Source organism: Leuresthes tenuis, unplaced genomic scaffold (genome assembly GCF_036924035.1).
Source record: "Leuresthes tenuis unplaced genomic scaffold, fLeuTen1.0.hap1 SCAF_24, whole genome shotgun sequence".
Lineage (NCBI taxonomy): Eukaryota > Metazoa > Chordata > Actinopteri > Atheriniformes > Atherinopsidae > Leuresthes > Leuresthes tenuis.
In genome coordinates, this window is record NW_027325378.1 from 3150116 (window position 1) to 3169991 (window position 19876).

General features: G+C 46.5%; 1 protein-coding gene across 14 annotated transcripts in view; it reads left to right on the plus strand.

The window, feature by feature from the left end:
* The window catches only part of scrib (scribble planar cell polarity protein), a 61562-nt gene that overhangs the window by 2983 nt on the left and 38703 nt on the right, over window positions 1–19876 (plus strand). For all 14 annotated transcript variants that reach the window (XM_072378593.1, XM_072378597.1, XM_072378600.1 and 11 more), the window contains exons 2-6: window positions 17285–17402; window positions 18748–18826; window positions 19084–19173; window positions 19551–19607; window positions 19772–19835. In XM_072378593.1, the coding sequence (XP_072234694.1) occupies window positions 17285–17402; window positions 18748–18826; window positions 19084–19173; window positions 19551–19607; window positions 19772–19835 (408 nt within the window). The remainder of the gene's footprint in view (window positions 1–17284; window positions 17403–18747; window positions 18827–19083; window positions 19174–19550; window positions 19608–19771; window positions 19836–19876) is intronic.

Here is a 19876-nt window from a genome sequence, read left to right on the forward strand (position 1 = left end):
TTGTGTCTGATGTTCAATCCGTGGTTGTACTGTATGAAATAATAACCACATGAAGCGTACGAGTGAGTTTAGGGAGCCTTTATAAGTCGGCAGCTGGGCAGGAATTCCCCACATGTCCACACACCCTGAGCTGCTAATGTTGCATCACCGCTCTGTTTTCTCACTTTAGAAAAACTAATCTCCGACAGTCCCTGAAAGGCTTTACTTTTGCTGCTGTGATTTCCGTGAAAAGTGTAAAATACGCTGCTGACACTTTGCTCCAATCAAAACCCACCGTCAGATCACCCCATTATCTGATAATTGACTTTAATTGACCGGAGCCGTTGTTTTAAAGCAGGCTGATTATCTTTAGTTGAGTTTTCTGGGCCTTTTTGATGTGGGAGGGATTATTTGTTTGCTGCTTTCAGTTCAAACTGTCCCCGGCTCACAGATCATGTTGGGGGGGAAGAGAGAATTATCTTTTTAGCCGTTTTCGAGTCCCATGACAGGTTACAAAGAGGTCCATTCAACAGTCTGATCCCTCCACCCTCCCCATTCCCAATATCCAGTGTCGTAGCTATTTATGTTCCCTGTGTGCTCTCTCTGGCCGTACCTCTCAGGCTCAAATGATCGCGCTTTTAAACGCTTCTTCTAGGTATTTGCAGATGCTGAAAATCATGAGAGTGTAGCACAGGTGCAGTAACCAGCAGCTCTAAACTCGTCTCCCTCTGCTTGTCCTGGCGTTTCCATTGTTGAATTAGGAGCAAATCCCTTTTGGGTGTGTCCACACGCCATTATGTGAAACAGGTTTCATGTATGTTTAGCCTGCATTACGACCCGATTGGACCTACTAGATACAATTGAAGGGAATTGCCAGGTTACTGATTTCCTTGCTTGTGATTGGCCAGAGATATTTAAACTCTTGCATTCAGTACTTATCAAAGACCTTTTTTTTAACTTAAAAAAAAGTTATGTCTTAATGGGGAAAATGACATCTTGATAGTTTGTTTTGGATAAAGAGAAAGGATGTGTGCATCATGTTTTTAATCCTCAGTGCACACGACCGAAGGCGAGTGGTGACAGCTAACAGTTCTGCGACTAAAGGGCAGATTAGGGCTTCACCCGGCCATGAAACCCCCCCCAGCAGCACAGTTATGACCCCTGCGTACATGCCAGAGTGCTTCAGTGTACACTTCCTCTGGGATCTGCTTTGTTGCCTCTATTTCTAACATATAAATGCACTGATAAGATCTGAGTGCTTTTCTCTTCATTCAGTCCCCTGTGTGGTTTCAGCCTTGGGTTAAGTGAAACCCAAATTAGCCCCCCCCACACTTATCTTTGGCTGTTTGTCTGCTATTGTTTACTCAAGCTTAGTCAAGTGTGTTATTTCTCTGTTTTATAATCTAAAGAAAAGCTTTGAGAATCACTGTTGCTGCTGTTTAATTTCTTAGAGATTTAAAGGGGAACTCCGGTGTTTTTAAACCTGGACCTTATTTCTGGCATGAAATACGTTCATCTACTCACCGAGAACAGTTTGGTAAAAGTCGGCGTCCTTCGGAAGATATTTAGATAACTGGAGATCCATATAACGGAGTGAACGGGGCTTAGAGGATGCAGCCTCTAAATAAGGCATTATCTGTCTTTATTTCACCAATACTTTAAGAAGAATGAATGAATGAACGTGTGCTATAGCGCTGTTAGCTCATAGCTGCTGTTATGTGGCTACTTGCAGCTACAGGAGAGCTAACGGAGGGATTTCTACACAGGCACTCTACTGGGACCACTTCATCCACACGCCCCCCTGCAGCACAGTTTATTTACTCCATGCTCTGTGACAGTCGGCTAACTTCACACAGAGTTTGCTGCTGCTACTGTGCCATGTTGCACAAAACTAGCTGTAGCAATGTCGATGGCGTCATCCCAGTGGAAGAGTGTGTAGAAATCCCTCTATAAGCCCCCCGATAGCCGCCAATAACAACAACACAGCAGCTATGAGCTAACAGAGCTATAGCACACGTATAAATAAACTCCGTTAGCTCTCCTGTAGCTGCAAGTAGCCACATAACAGCAGCTATGAGCTAACAGAGCTATAGCACACGTTCATTCATTCATTCTTCTTAAAATATTGGTGAAATAAAGACAGATAATGCCTTATTTAGAGGCTGCATCCTCTAAGCCCCGTTCACTCCGTTATATGGATCTCAAGGAATCTAAATATCTTCTGAAGGACGCCGACTTTCACCAAACTGTTCTCGGTGAGCAGATGAACGTATTTCATGCCAGAAATAAGGTTTAAAATACCGGAGTTCCCCTTTAAGGGAGGAACACGCTCTGGTTTGGGTTTATCAGGAGGTATAACCTTGGACGTATACACAGTGCTGTGTCCTCACGTTGTGGAGCTGTGGAGACTCTCCCTGGTGCCTAGCTGGACTCGGCTAATACCAAAGATAAATTGCACCTGCCACTGGCCTCTCTGCTGTGAAACCACACCACCCCTCTGCTGTTTCCACTCATTGTGCTGCGGTAATGCAAGTTGAAACCAGAGGACTCGCTGTTCAATCTGAAATAAAATTTGTGGTGTCAGTGTTTTTTTTTTTTTTTTGTTTCCAAGGGCCAAGTTGGCCTAAAAGATTCCTCTGATTGGGACCAAACCGAAGTAAACTTTTGTAATCGTCCCGTCGGCTCATTGAAAATCGAAAGAGAGGCTGAAGCAGAGCCGGAGAGTCTTTGAAGAAACTGCAGCGTGAGAGGTCTGCTTCTTTTTGATGCAGGAGCACATTCAGCAGGTCTCTTTGTTTGAGTTGATGACCAGCTGGTCTCACATCCTGCCTGCCCCCCCTCCCCCCCAGTGTGGTGGGACAAAGGGGTAATGGGACGCGCATGTGCACGAGAGAGTGACTACATAGTGGTGATAAGGGTGCGGGGGGGGGTTGTATTTTATTCCGGAGATGGATTAACAGGACAAGAGGGGCCTCTGGCACCTCCGCCTAGGAAGTGATCTGGGAGTTGAACTGAGCTCCTCTAATCCTCGGTGTTCTGGGACTCTGTGGCGGTCATCCGTCCATCTGTGAACACTCGGGTCTGGGCTGACATGCAGCGTCTCCATCCATCATACCGACTCTTTTCTGCCCTCACAGATCTTACATTCTCTCACAGACCTGCTGTATGAAATGCATCTCTGCAGTCAGGCCTGACTTCATAGCTCCATATCCCAGTATCTATGTCAGACGTCCTGACTTTGACTTTGCCTCCGACATTTATTCCTCTCTCGATTCATCTCTTTACAGTAAATCAACAGTAGGGCTGCTACGATAGGTCGATTAGTCCCGATTATGACTAATTTAATAGCCGATGCGTCGTTTTTTTAAACTTTGTTTTTCTCTCAAAGCTGCTGCCTTTCTGTTCTTTACACACATGCGCAGTCGTGGTAACCGGGGGTCAGCCGTGATGTCACAGGAAGTTAAACCAGGCGGGCTCTGGTATCACGGGAGATTGGACTGAAGACAAGTTTTGGTGCAATCTGTTGGTTTCCTTAGCTAGGAATTGGCTTGAATTGGCTCTATATGAATTAATTGGATTATGATTACGATGAATTGAATTCCAATTGGCTTGAATTGGACTATATTACTTAAGTGCCTTGAGATGACAGTTGTTGTAATCTGGCGCTATATAAATAAAGTTTAATTGAATCATGGCTACCCGGCAACGGAGCTCAAAAGTGTGGGAGCATTTTAAGAAAACTGAAGACAAATGTGTGCAGAACTTTCCTTCCACGGCAGCACAACGCCGATACACGAGCTCCTGAAAAGGAAGCATGTTGGTGTGGCTGATTGTGAAGAGGCATGTCATCTTGGTAAGCTAACTGGCTAGTTAGCTGCTAAAATTAGCATATCTCTGTTTATGCTAATTTTAGCAGCTAAGTGGCTAGTTAGCTGCTAAAATTAGCGTAAACAGAGAGTTAGCTTGCTACTTACTCATATTGATAGCTGTAAACGTTAACATTAGCGATGACGATTGGATTAATTAGCCTTAGCACACATGTTTCATGTGTTTTCTGTAAAGTTATAACAGTGATGTGTTTGAATAGGAACGCTAATGTTTTCTAACGTTACGTTTCAGTGCTAAAAAGTACGTTCATCTTCAATGGACGGCTTTGTTACAAAGCTAGCTACATGAACACCTCAGAAAGCAAATGTCCTGACTCAGTCCAAACTGAACATGTTGGTGTTATATTTGAGTCAGTGAGACCAAAACTTTTTGGGAATAATTCCTTAGTTTCAGGTGCCTCATTTGATTTAACTGCAGCTAAGTTTGATGCCAGAGACAAATGAAGGAAAGAAAAACCCCAAAACCATAAGTATTTATTTTTGTGTGTTTGCTACAGAGTTAAATAATTGTTTGTTACAACAAGCTGCATATTTCATCAAAGGGTTGATGAACTATGATATTAATTGTCCTTTTTTTAGTTAGCATCTACCTTAAACACTCCAAGCTGAAAGCTAATGATGGTTATATAAGAGCAGCTGCATCCTGGTGCGATAAGCTGCATGTTTTACATTTAATATACATATGATCGACTAATCGAGAAAAAAATCGGTGATTAGTCAACTAAGTGATTTAAAAATAAATAAGATAAAATAATTAAAAAATAAAAAATCGGTGATTAGTCGACTAAGCGATTTAAAAATAAATAAAATAATAAAAATAAAAAAATCGGTGATTAGTCGACTAAGCGATTTTAAAAATAAATAAAATAATAATAAAATAAAAAAAATTGGTGATTAGTCGACTAAGCGATTTTAAAAAATAAATAAAATAATAATAAAATAAAAAAATTGGTGATTAGTCGACTAAGCGATTTTAAAAAATAAATAAAATAATAATAAAATAAAAAAAATTGGTGATTAGTCGACTAAGCGATTTATAAAAATAATTAAAAAAAAAATCGGTGATTCGTCGACTAATTAATTAAAAAAATAAAAATATCGGTGATTAGTCGACTAATTGTTTATTTAAAATAATAAAAATTTAAAATCGGTGATCAGTCGACTATTAAAATACTCGTTTGTGGCAGCCCTAATCAACAGCTTTGGTGATGGTTCCAAGTTGCTAAATATCTGCTTATTCCAACCCAGTTTCATTGTAAACTGAATGAATACGTTGGGAATCCTGGCCGTTGGGACAGTCCGTGCTACAGCAACACGAGAGCTTGACATGTACGTCTTCCAGTGTGGTTGCGGCTGACCTGCGTGTCGTTGTCTCACCACTCTCTCGTGCACTCTGGCCTCAGTGTCAGACCTCAAAGGTAAACAGAGGCAAAGCTGCAGTGAATAATTGATGGCGATGGTGGCAGCTGTTTGCAGTAGGGCAGAGTTTCTGGCTGCTGGAGCATAGTGATATCGGGAGGGATCTGTGTGCTGCGGTCATTAAATACACATGGCAAGCTGTGCAAAGTCACGCCACCTTTCTTTTTACCGCTCTATTTATGTGTTGATATCATCGTCTTTTATCTTAAACTGCATCATTAGGTCAGGTTGTGTGGTCACAAATGAAATCTTAAAAGCATTTGCACATTACTGCAGAGGTTCTTCCCCATCTGGCAGAGCAGTTTGAGGCCATCTTTGTACATGTAAAGTTTCCAATAGTAGAATTAAGCCGTGACATTTGGGATAGGATGCTGTTTCTGGACCTTTTGATCATACGGGAGCTCAGCATCTGCACTCTTAGTCACACAAATGGTCCTTTGAGGCTAATCTGTCAGCGTTCTGATGTCCCTCTGGAGGAATAGGTCATCCAGGATGGCTTTAAAACCAACCACAAACAAATGCTGGCCTTTATCTGCTGGCCACACACAATCACTGAGGCCTTTATGGCCCTGAAACCCGATAGCTTTCACATCCTCGGCACAGTGTACAAAAGTACCAGTGATTTTTGGTCAGCTCTCATTTGTTTTTACTGTTGAAGATGCCTGATAGATGCAGATAAAGAAGCCGCGTTTCACCTCTTCTCACCAGCTTCTTTTAATGGCAGCAGTAATGGAAACTGGAGTTGAACCACTTCAGCCACTCAACAGCGGCTTAATTTGAGCTTTTCTGCTTTTATATAGAGCTAAAACAGGTGGTTGGATCAGTGTTGGGGGGGTTTATCTCTGGCCGACCCCAGGGCCAGAGGTGCCTCGGGTTGTTTAGTCTTTTCTGTGCACTCAGTCAGCGCCTGAGTCCAGGTCGGTCTGATTTGTTGTGCTTTTCTTGTTGATTCCTTTCTGTTGGGAGTGTCAGTGAGAGCAGGAAGTCTGAATAATCACGTGAGGCAAGGAATGCCCTGTTTTTGTGAGGCCATCTCCACTCTGGAGGAACTTTAAGTCTAAGCTTGATAACGGGACAGTGGAGGAAAATTTGCCATGTTTTATTGTTGGCTCTGGAGCTCCTCCCAGCACAGCAATGTTTTTGTTTTGGACTTTGCTCCCCTCCCCCCCTCCCATAAAAGCTCTGATGTTCACGCTGTCAAAGCGCTGGTTTCTGATAAGTACAGCAACATGTTTCCTTGTAATCCTACAAGATGTTAAGTTGAAGACCTTAAGAGCCTCGATAAAGGAGCTCTGCAGCAGACTGGTGACCACAGCAGTGTCTCCAACACTTCACATATGACACTCATTTGGCTGCATTCTGGGGAATAACCCCCCCATCAACCCAGATTGTGATTTATGCAGGTTTTTAAACTACCATGTGGCATGTTTCTGAACTTCAGGAATGCTAAAGTCACAGTAATGTGTGCGGCCTGAACAAAAAGATACGCCTCGGGCTAATTTATGCTTGTGGTTGTGTCGACATTCTTTGTGCTCTTCACACTTTTTATGCATGTGCACATAGTTCAAGACCAAATATGTGATTCGGTGCATGCATTAAAGGAGAACTCCAGTGTTTTTAAGCCTTTAAACCTTATTTCTGGCATGAAATACCTTCATCTACTCACAGAGAACAGTTATCTGTCTTTATTTCACCAATACTTTAAGAAGAATGAATGAATGAACGTGTGCTATAGCTCTGTTAGCTCATAGCTGCTGTTATGTGGCTACTTGCAGCTATAGGAGAGCTAACGGAGGGATTTCTACACAGGCACTCTACTGGGACCACTTCATCCACACGCCCCCCTGCAGCACAGTTTATTCACTCCGTGCTCTGTGACAGTCGGCTAACTTCACACAGAGTTTGCTGCTGATAGTTTTTTGCAACATGGCAGGATATTTATCAGATTTTAACAACATGAACGACGACTTTGAGTAAGATGGACGTTCGTACCGGAGTGAATGAGCTGTGCTGCAGCGGCGGGCGTTGATGACGTCATCCCAGTAGACGAGTGTGTAGAAAGCCCTCTATAAGCCCCCCCGATAGCCGCCAATAACAACAACACAGCAGCTATGAGCTAACAGAGCTATAGCACACGTTCATTCATTCATTCTTCTTAAAGTATTGGTGAAATAAAGACAGATAATGCCTTATTTAGAGGCTGCATCCTCTAAGCCCCGTTCAGACGATGCTGTCCAACTGAAATGATGTCTTTTTAGATCATCCTCTCGCCATCGTTTTAGAACATATTCCCCAAGCTGTCGCCATTTGTTTGGTGAAAGATGTGACGGCAGTCCAAACGGTGGCTTTGTGCAGCCTGTCAAGAAGCTAAACCCACGACTGAATATTGTTTTTATAGGATATTTAAAGGAAACCTGTTATGTTTATGCCGTTAAATGAATAAAAAAAAACGATTTTTCTGTATTTTGTCATATCGTTATCGTCAGAATCCTCTGAAATATCGCGATATTACGTTTGGGGCATATCGTCCACCACTGGTTGGCTTCTTTTCCTTATTGATCACACTATAGATCTGGTCTCCCTGATGACTACTGAAGCATGTTTCTCTGTATAAGTGAGGAAAGACCATGTTTTTACTGTTAATATGTATTTTGCGGCTCTTACACAAGCTCTGTAAAAGATTGTTCTTTACTTTTTGGTTCTTTAGGTCTTTAGAGTTTAGCTTGGTCTCTCTTATGCTTATTTTTTGTTTTAGTTGTGTTTATCTGTGCCGTAACACAATGATTTTATGTGAATATCAAAGTGTCCTCATGATTTATGCCTTTTAGATGGATTAAAAAACTTTCGTGGACTCGCTGAAATGAAACTATCCATTAAGATTAAAAAGGTTTTCTGTTGAAAGCTGCTGATAAATGTTCTTATTAATGCTAATTGTTAAGGGCCACCTGCATGGAAACAGTCTGAGGTTAGTCTTGGGGGGGGTCATTAATTAGTTTTTGGACAAACACAATAAGACACAAGCTGGATGTGTGGGTTTTGCCACATGAGCAGTTTCAGGCGTCTAATGGAGAGGTGCTGATGGGTGACGGGAGGGATTCGTATGACACAACAAAGGAGTGTGCATGTGTGCATGTCTCATGGTCATGCCAGCGATGAATAACCAACAAAGCAGCTACAGGTCTGTGGAAAAGAGGACTGCCCCCCCCGGGGGTCACATCTCTTCTCTGGTAGAACGCCACGGCCTTTTATAAGTTTTAGCCTCAGCACTTAACCCTTTCCGGCTTGTGTTGATGTTTAAAGCTCTAAAACTCGAGCTCCGTGGAGCGTTTTCTCCTTTATGGCCGAGCAGCAGCCGAGGGACGGCCCAACGCTTGCAGCCGGTTAGTTTTGCCCTCTCTAAGAAGCCAGCAGTCTCACTCCTGTTCCTGCACAGTCGGTTTAATACGTTCTGAAACTTTTGGGAAAGACAGAGCGGCTCAGTGTGTAATTGGCTCAGAGCAGCAGTGTTTGCACTGCAGCACGTGACCTCCAAGGAAATTCAGGCATGTCAGGAATCCCCAGGAGCTCGTCCTGCCCTCTGGAAGCTGAATCCACTCCTCTCACTCGCACACTTGAACTTACTTCAACATTCCTGCTGGAGAAGCCCACACAGAGCCTCTCTGAAGCCGGTCCAATACCCACAGCTCGTCTCAGCTGAATTCTCCACTTAATCAAGCTTCATTTTACCCTCCTCTGGTTACTCCGAGGCTGTAGTATTGTTTTAATTAAGCCTGGCCGTGTTCTCCCGGGGCCTGAAACAGAGAAATGGGAATAATGTGAAGCGACTCGGCAGAAAGAAGGAGCTGAAAGTTTTAATTTCGGCCCGCTCTGCAGATGCAGGCAAGGCCGGATTGATTTTAAGACAAAGACTGACTGTGTGCTTTTAGACTGGAGCCCAACCGGTAATTTGCCTCAGCTGATGAGTGGCTCGGTATCGGCTCCGTGCAGATATTGATTTACAGTATGTTTATTCGTTGGCAAGGCAACGGCGAGAAAGTGCTGCACAGAAAGTATCCTTTGAGGTGGCCGAGAAACTAAAATGTATCCGTGAATGGAAATATTTGTAGTTATGAACTGAAGGTTTTATTTTGACTTTACCTGCTCCATACCTGCCGATACTTTGCTGGATTATCTTACCAACCTCTCCTATGACCTAATAAGTACAAATGAGCTGTATTCCACTCCCTGAAAGGCAGGTTTTCTATGTAAATGTGTGCAGACGTTAAGGATTTGCAGGAGGAACGAGCCTTTTGCCATCTGTGTTACTTCTATCGTCTTCCTGCCAGATCCTAACTAATCTGTTGCAGATATCATCTCCAAATTGATTCCTCAAAAGTCCTGCATAAATGCTTGATAAGATTACGCCCTTTCATGGCTACAGAAACCTTCGTCCTCTGTGTTGAACTAAACCTACTTGGCGACCGTCGGCATGCGAGCGCCGACTCTTTAGGGGTTAAAACAACCTCCTTGGGGTGTCATTAGCTCTCGGTCCCTTGGTGGAACCGATTCTTTCAAAGGTTTTGTCCGTGGGGAGAGTTTCTGCCGTGGCGACATGCCTTATTTACGCAGGAAATGTGTGCGAGGCGCTGACTGCGGGGCCTTCGGAGACACTTAGGGACCATTTACCTTTTTGCCTGTCCCTTCATGCTTTATTAGAGCCGGCGCTGGCTGAGGTGCGGCGGGCTGTCTGCATCATCGGGTTACCCTGTCGTGTATTTTTAGGTTCAACCGGGTTCGTGGCGAGCGTTTCAGGCAGTCACCGGGGATCAGCGCCTACTCGCCTGTGTGCTCAGGGCGAGTGTTTTGGTCGATCCTGGCGTTGATCCTCTCTGGAGTCGTGGAGGCAGCGCTGTAATTATGCTGTCTGAGTGACATATGAACGAGGCTTTGCTTGTTATCCTCTGTAAGGACATCTTTGTCTTTGGCTTGTTGAAGATAAGCCGACGTGCTAAAATGTGCCCCTCAGACTCAATGCTGCGTTAAAAAAGAAGAAGAAGAAGAAGAAAATATGAATCAGGATGACATCACAGCAGCGGCGATGCAGTGCAGATGTTTACGGACTCTTTGATGTCCAGCCGGCTGTTTTTATTCCAGCGCCGGTCACCGGGGAGGATTTTGCTTCCTTGTTCCCTCGGCTTCCTCGCTGATCTAACGCCGGTCTCCAAGGTGATGGATGTCCCAGGCCTGGTGCTTTTCCTGATGCTGGGGCCACGCTTCCCTGCGCTGTAACGGAGCGGCACCAGGTGGGCAGGGTCCTCCCCGTCGCTGTGGACCTTCTGCAGCAGGGCAGCCTCGGCCCGAGCCTCGGCCCGAGCCTCAGCTGTCAGACAGAAGCGTGAAAAGAGGCTGTGTCAGAGCCACACTTTGTCCTTGGGCTGCCGCAGCCAGGCAGAGGCTCATTATAGCAGCCGAAAATGGAGCAGAAGGTGCGATGTTAGACTTTGTGAACCACTTTCTGAAGTTTTCCTCAGTCTCTGCAAACTGCCACGAATGTTAATGCTTGAAATGCTGTGGATAATGATTAAAGAGTTTAACTGAATGCGGTCTCTTATGTTTAACTTGGACACACAGCACTCACTTTCACCTAAATGAGCATTGAACAGCAGCTCATTGTTACAGATTTGTTGGGAAAATGAACTTTTCTAGGTGCTGTGACGCCTGCTTGTGGCTCAGATTTTAGTTTTAAGTGAGCTGCATGTTGCTTATTGCACTCACTCCTTTAATTATCAGGACATGGATGCACTGCCTGTCTTTAATGGTGACATACAAAGAATAAACGGTTGAATTATTTAACATTTCTGCTTATTTTACTCGGTACATTAGAGTTAAAGTGCTTTAGATGATCCAAAACGACACATTTGCCAGTTGCAAATGTTCAAAAAAACGGAACTTTCTGGCATAAACGTCAACATTTTTGTGATAGATGCTGGATTTTATTCAAATTTATAATGAAATCACAGATGGTGACAATTAAGGCCAATTATTTGTCTTTATCTTCTTAACCTTGCCATTGAATCGCACTTGTTTGACCTAAAATTTGAGGAGTCCTGGCACATAAACTCGCCTTTGAACGGGTCTGCGTGTCCAGGTCTGTGTTGGTTTGACACATCTGGGCTCAGTTTTGTTTATAGGCCTTCAATAACCGCTGGCTTTAAGCCAAATTCTGCTCTATTTTCACGCCCTGAGTGTGTTGGCGAGCTGTGGAGCGTCGGCCAGAGAACTGGAATGGCAGCCATGCCCCTTCCATGGAGAACTGTGCATTTCCCTGCAGTTGCACAGCTATTGAAGAACTGATTTTATTCATATTTGTACTGCCCGGCTCCTTCAGCTGCTGAAATAACTGAATCCTCAGAGTATTACTGATATGTTGGAGTCACGAGGGAAGCTCTGAGTTTCAGGTGGTCCAGGAACGTTCTGGAAAGATAAGTTTCATGCGTGAGGACCACTGCAGGATGGAGAATAGCCAGACAGTTGCTGGGAAAACGATAGACGCTGAGCCACATGATACTGTGGGGGGGGGGGGCTACAACCTGGGCACATACAATGAGGCAATTGTGCTGAAGCTGTTCTGTTTTTAATAGTGCGATACTCCAAATGGACCCCATAGTAAATGCTGCAGAGGTTTTGGTTCAGTTATGGCGTTAAAGTGGTGATGATTCGTATCCAAGAGTTTGAACCACCTCTTATTTCTAAAGTGAAGGTGGTTCCAGCGCTTGTTTCTGTTTATCCGGAGTCAAGCAGAGCAGAAGTGTTTCCCTACGGGTTGGACCGTGGCGTGTTGACGGCGTACGACCCAGCCAACAGCGGCACGGCGGCACGGCTCCACCGTGCCACGGACTCTGAGCTGGCAGGCAGCACAAACCGGATCCAGCCCATCCAGGAAAGAGCTCAGGCCCGTGAACAATGGGGCTTCTGGTTTTGTGTGAACACAGAAAGAACGAAGGCATGTGCTGGAGTCAGGAACAGGGGTGGAGGCCTCCTCTGCAGTTTCTTATCTCCCCGTGTTCATTCATTCCTGCTGCGTGACAGCATAGCTGGAGAATCTCAGACCCTGCCTCAGCTGAAAGACTCGTGGCCATTAATAAGTCCGTCAGGCGAGGCCTTTTATGTGATTGCTCTCTGATGCAGGTGCAGTTTGCTCTTAGGTTCATCAGTTTACTCATTTCCTCTTCTCACACCCCGCTCTAAGCTGCGATATAGTTTTACGTTGCGTTAATGCTGTTGGAAGACCAACTGGAGGCAGATGTGGGAGCTCTGAAAGGCTTTCAGTCGGGCTGCTGCTTTGAATTTGGTTTGGATTGCAAATCTGCTCTCTTTTTGCATCTGTTAATCTAGACGTGGGCATTGAGTCCCAGAACTGGTGGTGCAAGCTTTTCTATCACTGTGACATTTCTAGTAGCCAAAGCATGGATCAGCCCCCCCATCATGGTAACCCGTGAGGGATTATACAAAGAGCCAACTTTATATTTACATTATCCAAATAAGTTTAGCTTTTTTTCCTGTAGATGACCCATAAATATGGGGGGTGAAAGCCTGTGTTGCAGCAACAGGTGGACGGCCGTCTTCTGTTAGTTTACAGTGTGAAATGAGAAGCAGAAACAGCTGTCCAGCAGGAATCTAAGAGCATTCCCGGCTGGTTGAGCGCACAGAAACATAACTGAGCTAAAGTCGACGGCGGGAGGGAAAGGTTCTGTTGTCTGTTTATTAATCGTGGAGACTTTGGCTGAGCTTGTAGAAGAAGAGTTTATTCTGAGCAGGATGCTCATAAACAGCCTATAGAACCTGTGTTCGTGCACAGCTGAGCTCACAAAAGGAAACATTTCCACAGTAAAACCTCTCTGACTTCTGTCCGTCAGCCTCTGAGCTGCTGGTGTAATGTGAAGTTATTGGTTTAACCGAACCGAAATGGACCGGAACACGACGCCTGTGAAGCATTTGGTCTTTTACCCAAACATAGCGGGTACTTCCCGTTGGGATGTTTCTTCTGTGAGTGATGAACGGTAAAATAATTGCCCGACCGTTTCTTGGCTTCTTCTTTGGGCTCTGTTTGCGCTGCTCTGGGATCAAAGCCGCCGGGGCAGGTGTGAAGGTGGAGGTGGGAGTTGGCTGCACCACACCCTGCTCCCTGTGTGGCCTGTTCAGCCCTGGGGAGTGCAGGCAGCTCTGTAGCCATGGCTGGCCTGGTTGCATTTAAACCTGCCACGGTGCTGCATAATAAATGTCTTCATTCATTTCTGGGTGGAAGGAAAAGAGTCCGTTTGGTCAGTGGCTGGAGGGTTAGGGTTCGGAGTCCGGAGCTCGGTGGGAATCCACCGTTTCCCCTCCAGTCTTCATTAATAATCCACCGTCACTCCCTTTCTCTCAGCTCTCTCCTCTCCACTTCCAACACAATCATCCTTTTCTTCTCTGCCCTTCTTAATCATTCCTGTCTTTTGTTATCCTTTTGCCACTTTCCTCTTTCAAATCTTCATCCTTCCATTCTGACCCCCCCATCTCCTCTCTGTGGTGCCCTTTTGCACAAAGGAGGAATCCCCTGGCCGGACTGCAGGAAGAGGAGGGGGCGGCTGGGGCTGGACTGACAGCCCTGTGTGGGACTGGCTGCTCGGCCTTTTGTCCCCCTGCCAAGGAAAATGGAGGGAACTCAGAGAGGTGGAACAGGGAAAGGAGGAGGGGAGGTTTGGCTGTGATTCATGTAGAAGTTTTAGGAACTTTCGGCTTCACTGCTCTGCAGGAGGAGCCACATCAGCCAAAGCGTGGTCCTGTTCAGTCGCAGGAAGAAGACCAAAAGTACCAGCTGCAGCAGCAGTAACGGGTCGCTCCAGTTCTGCCCGACTTTATTCCGCCGCAGCCATAGAAACGAGTCCGCCGTAATGAGTTATTCAGTCCACCAAATCCTCCATTTTTTATTTCCTGGGACCCTGGAAGAGTCCCGGGCGACACAAAAGCTTGCGCTCTGCCCCCCCCCTCTCTCTTTTAGCCCCTCACCCTTGTGGCTTGGCCATGTGGGGGGGGGGGGGGGGGGGGGGGGGGGTCAGCCTTAAGGATGAAGACCAAGCGGCAGATTTGGCTCCAGATTAAGAGGCTCAGGAATGTGTGAATGGGAGTTTAATTAGTGTATTAGAGTAGGAAAGGAATTTAATGACGCTGTGATTTCCTCTTTCTGGCACAGTTGAATTGATTAAAATCCTCTGCTGGCACGCTGGGGCGTGAGCTTCTTTTCACTCATCAGAAATGACACCAGCGACTCTCTTAAAGTACAAGTTAACACATGAGGTGAAGACGAGGGCCGGCCTGAGTTTCTCCATCATCACGTGCACTCTGAGTGCACGGTGCTGACAGAGGGGAGGCGTGTGTCTGCTGTCTGTCGCCAGAGACTGGAGGCAAATTAAAAGCTAAACGGAGTCACCTGACCTCTCCGGCTCCACCAACTTACACATTCCACCTGTTTATAGACTCCTCCAGCTCACATAAACGCGCTCGTAAACACCCTCTTCCACGTTAAGGTTTATGTATTACACACACGCTGAGTCTTACTACGGCAGCTTTAACCAAAGTGGAACCACGAGTCCGTAAACAGCTGCATGCTCTGCCTTCAAGGCCTGCAGATCAGACTGAAAGATGGCAGCACTCGGACACAAGCTTAATGCAAGCTAAGCCGGACTCTGCAGATAAGACAAAGCATTTTACCACATTTCACTCACTCTACAGTAATGAGGGACTTCTCAAGCCCCAGATAACATGCAGCCGTGTCCTTCTCACTGCTTTAATGTGATTTACCTTAAAGTGATTTAAAAAGGGACCCGGATGCAGGCGAGCAGCTTTTTATTTGTCATGTTGCAGCTCCTCGGCTGTGTTTTGCAGCTTGTGGTATTTGCCCCCTCCTCAAACTCGTCCTCATACAGTAAACTTACCACTTTGTTTTAATCTAAGTCGTATTGTTTAGGTGCCGACCAGCACTTGGGGTATGACTCAAAGACCCCACACTGCCCTCTGCTGACCCGCCTGCCCTCCCAGCTCGGTCCACCCCCGAGCAGACGGCTCACAAACACAGCAAAGCACGGCTGGCGGCACACTAAATCCCACTGCTCCCACTTGTTATTCCAGTTGACCCGCTGACCCGTGCTCTGCTGCTGGTTCTCCTTTGTTGGATTTAAAAATACAACAGCGGGGACGTCGTTCCCAGAAACATGTTCTGTGGTTAAATAACGTCTTTTCTGGAGGGAAGCTGGCCTTCGGGCTGCTTTCTGCTCACTCCTGCCTCCACCAGTCAACCCGGGATGCCTCTGAGGAATGAATGAGCGTCTTTGTGAGCAGACAATTACTTGTTCTCAGGCATGATTGCATTAAAGTCCAGTTTTCTGCAGGAAAGCACCGAGCAGAAGCTGCGCCGTGGGAACTGAAAGCCCAGAGATAGTTTTAAGTTGCTGTACCTCTGCCAGGAGCGTTGGGATGCCCTGCTCGGCCTCCTCCTGTGGGCCGGGTCCCATCTGGGCCGGGTCCCATCTGGGCCGGGTCCCATCTGGGCTCGGCCTTGGTCACATGGGTCCCGTTCCTGCCATCTGATTCCTCTCAGCTGCTCCTCGGTGAGCAGACACCTGCTCTGCGTCCCCATGGCTCGGTCCTTCTTTGAGTTTGTGTTCCCTCCCCCTCCATCAGGTGGCGGGTCCAGTACAAGTGAAATGTTGTACTGGATCTGTAACTTTGAACAGTTAGGAGCAGGAAACGTCTGTCATCGGGGAACAGGGTGGAACTGATCTGCTGCTTTCTTATCTGGGGCATGCTGTCAGTGTTTTTGATGCTTTAGTCAGACAGAACCCCAACAAACGCATGTTTATGCAGCAGTTTGGCTGCAGGACAGAAGCAGGTTTCTGGTTTTAAACCTGGGAGAGCTTCTGGTAACACAGAACATTTCACTGATGGCCGGAGGTTTTAATTTGAGTTAAGCTTCTGGCTGCAGGCTGTTCAGATTCCCTGCCTGTCTGGCCTTCCTTCGGGCACACAGTGAGCCCTCTGTGGTCTGCCTGAGGGTTAATAACTGCATAGTTTGGGCCCGTTACTCCCGCTGGCCCTCGCCGCCCGTCTCTTCCGTCCATCTGAGCGGCGCACAGTGCGGTCGGCGGAGGAATGCTGCTGAACGGCGTCCTGGCCAACAGCCGTGCTCTTGTGAAAGCACTTGGCAGGACCGCGGCGCTCTCCTAACGAATGCCACTTTATTTGGTTGGGGTTGCCATGGTGAGGAGGAATTGTTTTTCTTGGGAATATGAGGATGGAAGGTTTTCAAAAGCAGCTCTGTGGAATAAACATTTATCACTTCACCAGAGAGGAGTGACGCACTGCAGGCTAAATAACGCTTCATTTCTGGGGTCCTCACAAAATATTTCAATATTTCCTGGAACTTTGGGCTTTTATTTTCTTGATAATATAAATAGAAACCTAAAGATCAGTTTCACACTGTTATGTTTTAGCCTGAAATCTCTCTTTGACCTTTGACTTTCCCTGAGTCTTAGTTAACAGAATTTATAGACTTTTAAAAGTGGATTCTGTTCATTTCTTTGTCACGAATCTGCTCCCTTCTCCTCAGCCGTAAAGGGTCTAACACTTTGTTCCAAATGATGGCTGCAGAGTTCCCTCTTTGCCTCCTCGGTGCAGAGGACTTGGCTTCTCACGCTATGACAGCTATTCGTGGGTCTTTTGGCAGACTCCCAGCAGGCTGTCGTGTGAGCCGTAATGGCTTCTGCTTTGGTTCAGTTCTGCACTGATAGCTGTCCGTTTGTGGCTCATGAAGATGGTAAATGTGAAGAGAGGTGAAGTTGGCGGCTTGTTTTCTGCTCTCACACCCAGAAGCTCGCCGCAGAACAAGAGCGAGACGTTCACCGACGCCACAGAAGCGCCCAGCTGGGGTTGGTTGGGGTAAAAGCGTGTAATTTCTTCATTGAACGTGGTGTCTCGTGTCTCCACAGCCTTTCTTCAGACTACTGAATCTACGGAAGCTCGGCCTGAGTGACAATGAGATCCAGAGACTTCCCCCTGAGGTGGCCAACTTCATGCAGCTGGTGGAGCTGGACATCTCCAGAAACGGTACACGTGACGTTTGTCTGTATCAAGCAGGTTTTGCATGTAAAATGTTTCTTTTTTTTTAATTAGCAGAGTTAAAAGAAGCTGTTGGATGAATATTAGCTGCCCCTGTTTGACAGATGCAACAGAAACTCATAAATATGCCTTTAAAATCCATCCAAGCAACAGGGAAAAGGGCAGTTCAGCTCCTTGTTGACCCTGATTCTGCCCTCGGTCATAAATGTTGCAGAGGTGTCATATAAAACTGCAGCATGCTGCACACACAGGGAGGTTGGAGGGTTCTTCATGGCAGATATGGGACATCTGCTCTGTGCAGTGGCCTGTAAGAGCCTCTCCCATCTGCCCGCCTGGATGCTTCCTGCTGCTGCTGCAGTGCAACTCTGAGCCGGATCAGTGCGACGGGCTGCTTTGCTCTGTGGGGATTTCTTAACATGCACCTGCAGCATCCTGTGCTGAAACTTCTCCCCCTGGTCAGGCCAGCGGGTCACATTTCTTTCTGCGCCCCCCCCCCCCCCCCCCCCAAATGTTCATTTTCTGCAGCACGCCAAGCTGGCAAATGTTTCAGTGACTGAAAAGCTTTTTATTCCAGTTGGAACACATTTTTACCTCGTTTCTGACTGGCAGTGAGGGTGATAATGAGGGCAAAGATCATCTAAAACATCTAATCCTAACTGGGGGCTCACACCAAAAGCGTTGTGAGCGGCCAGCTGCCGTTCACTTTCAATGTAAGCTGGCGTCGATGAGCGGCCGGCGGTGTGAGCTTCGTCAGCTTCAAGAGTTAAGAAAGGCTCAACTTTATGCAAATGAGCAGTGACGCTACGCGACGACAGCCAATTAGGGCCGATCTGGATTCTGAAGGCAGAAAAAAGGTGGAAAAAAGCGGAAAACGGCAGAAAACACAAAGAAACACAAAGAAGGCCCAGAGTACGATCCATGGTGAAAGAGGGAACCGATGTATGGATGGATTATTATATATATATATATCTGCTAGTTGCTATACATATAAGCCCCGCCCCTTTGGCCGCTTCCGGCGGCAGAAGAAGTAGAAGCGGCGGGTTGTGAGCGGCTGTGGTCGCTGTGGTGTGAGCCCCCGGTAACGCTCCCCCATGAAGTCGGGTTGGAAGGCTTTCAGATAGGCGAGCATGAAGTGGGCTCACCTTTGTCTGAGATGGGAAACCGAAGATGTAAAGCTCTACTCTGACCTTCCCTCTTCAGTGGAACTTCCTTTTTCTTCCTTTCCCAGCCATCTGGCTGTGATTACCAGGAATGTAGAATGATAGAATACAACCTCTGCACACTGTGGCTGACCCCCACTTTAAAAACTCCTTTTTTCCTCCTTTCTTTGCAGACATTCCTGAGATCCCAGAGAGCATCAAGTTCTGCCGGGCCTTGGAGATCGCAGACTTCAGCGGAAACCCCCTCTCCAGGTACACGGGTTAAAGTTTGAAGAGTGATGCCTGAGATGGTTTAACTTCTAAGAAAAGATGAGGCGCTGTAAACAAAGAAAGCTCAGAGCAGATTAGCTCTCTTTCTTGTGTTATAATCCCTGTTTAATCGCTGTTTCATGAATAAATGCGGCAGAATATTTCATGCTGAATACTACAGATGAAGGCAGGGAACTGTTCTGGCACTGAACTACAGCCTAAGACTCAACCGTTCTCCTCCTCTCGTTCCTCTGCTGCAGATTGCCGGATGGCTTCACTCAGCTCCGAGCGCTGGCCCACTTGGCGCTCAACGACGTGTCATTACAGGCGCTGCCCAGCGACATTGGAAAGTACGTCCACACGGCTCATAGTGGAAAATATGATTGGACAGAACCGGATTTACTCTGGAGGAGCTAAAGAAGTAGTATTTTAATTAAAAACAGCCAGAAATACTCTGAATATTGTGATTTCAGCGTGAGAAAATGAGCTGTGAACGATATTAAAACGGTTGGAAAGTGCTCTAAATGAAGCAGACCGAAGGCCCAGATCCTCCACACTCTGAGAGGCTGTGCTGCTTTTTTAGGGAGTGCGACTCTGTTGCATCGTGGGCTCTGAGCCACCGGCGTGCTCGGGCAGATGGAGCAGCCCCTCGCCATGCCAGGCGGCCCAGACCCTCCATCTGACTAACCAGCCTGCCTCTTCTCTTTCTTTGCCACTCCTTTTCTAGTCTTGCCAACCTGGTGACGTTGGAGCTCAGGGAGAACCTGTTGAAGTCTTTGCCCACGTAAGTGTCTCATCTTCCAGTTGAGCTCTGCTTTGTGGTCTTTTTAGTTCTGTCAGCAGAATAGGTTGAAATGCATTATTTACATGGGAATGAGTGACATTCCTTCAGCTCTTTGTTCATCCCGGCTGCATATTTATGGGTTGTAACCCCTGTTTTATGCACAGGTCGCTATCTTTCCTGGTGAAACTGGAACAGCTGGACCTCGGCAGCAATGAACTGGAAGTTTTGGTTTGTCAGCTTCTCCTCTCCTTTAATCATGCAATGTGCCG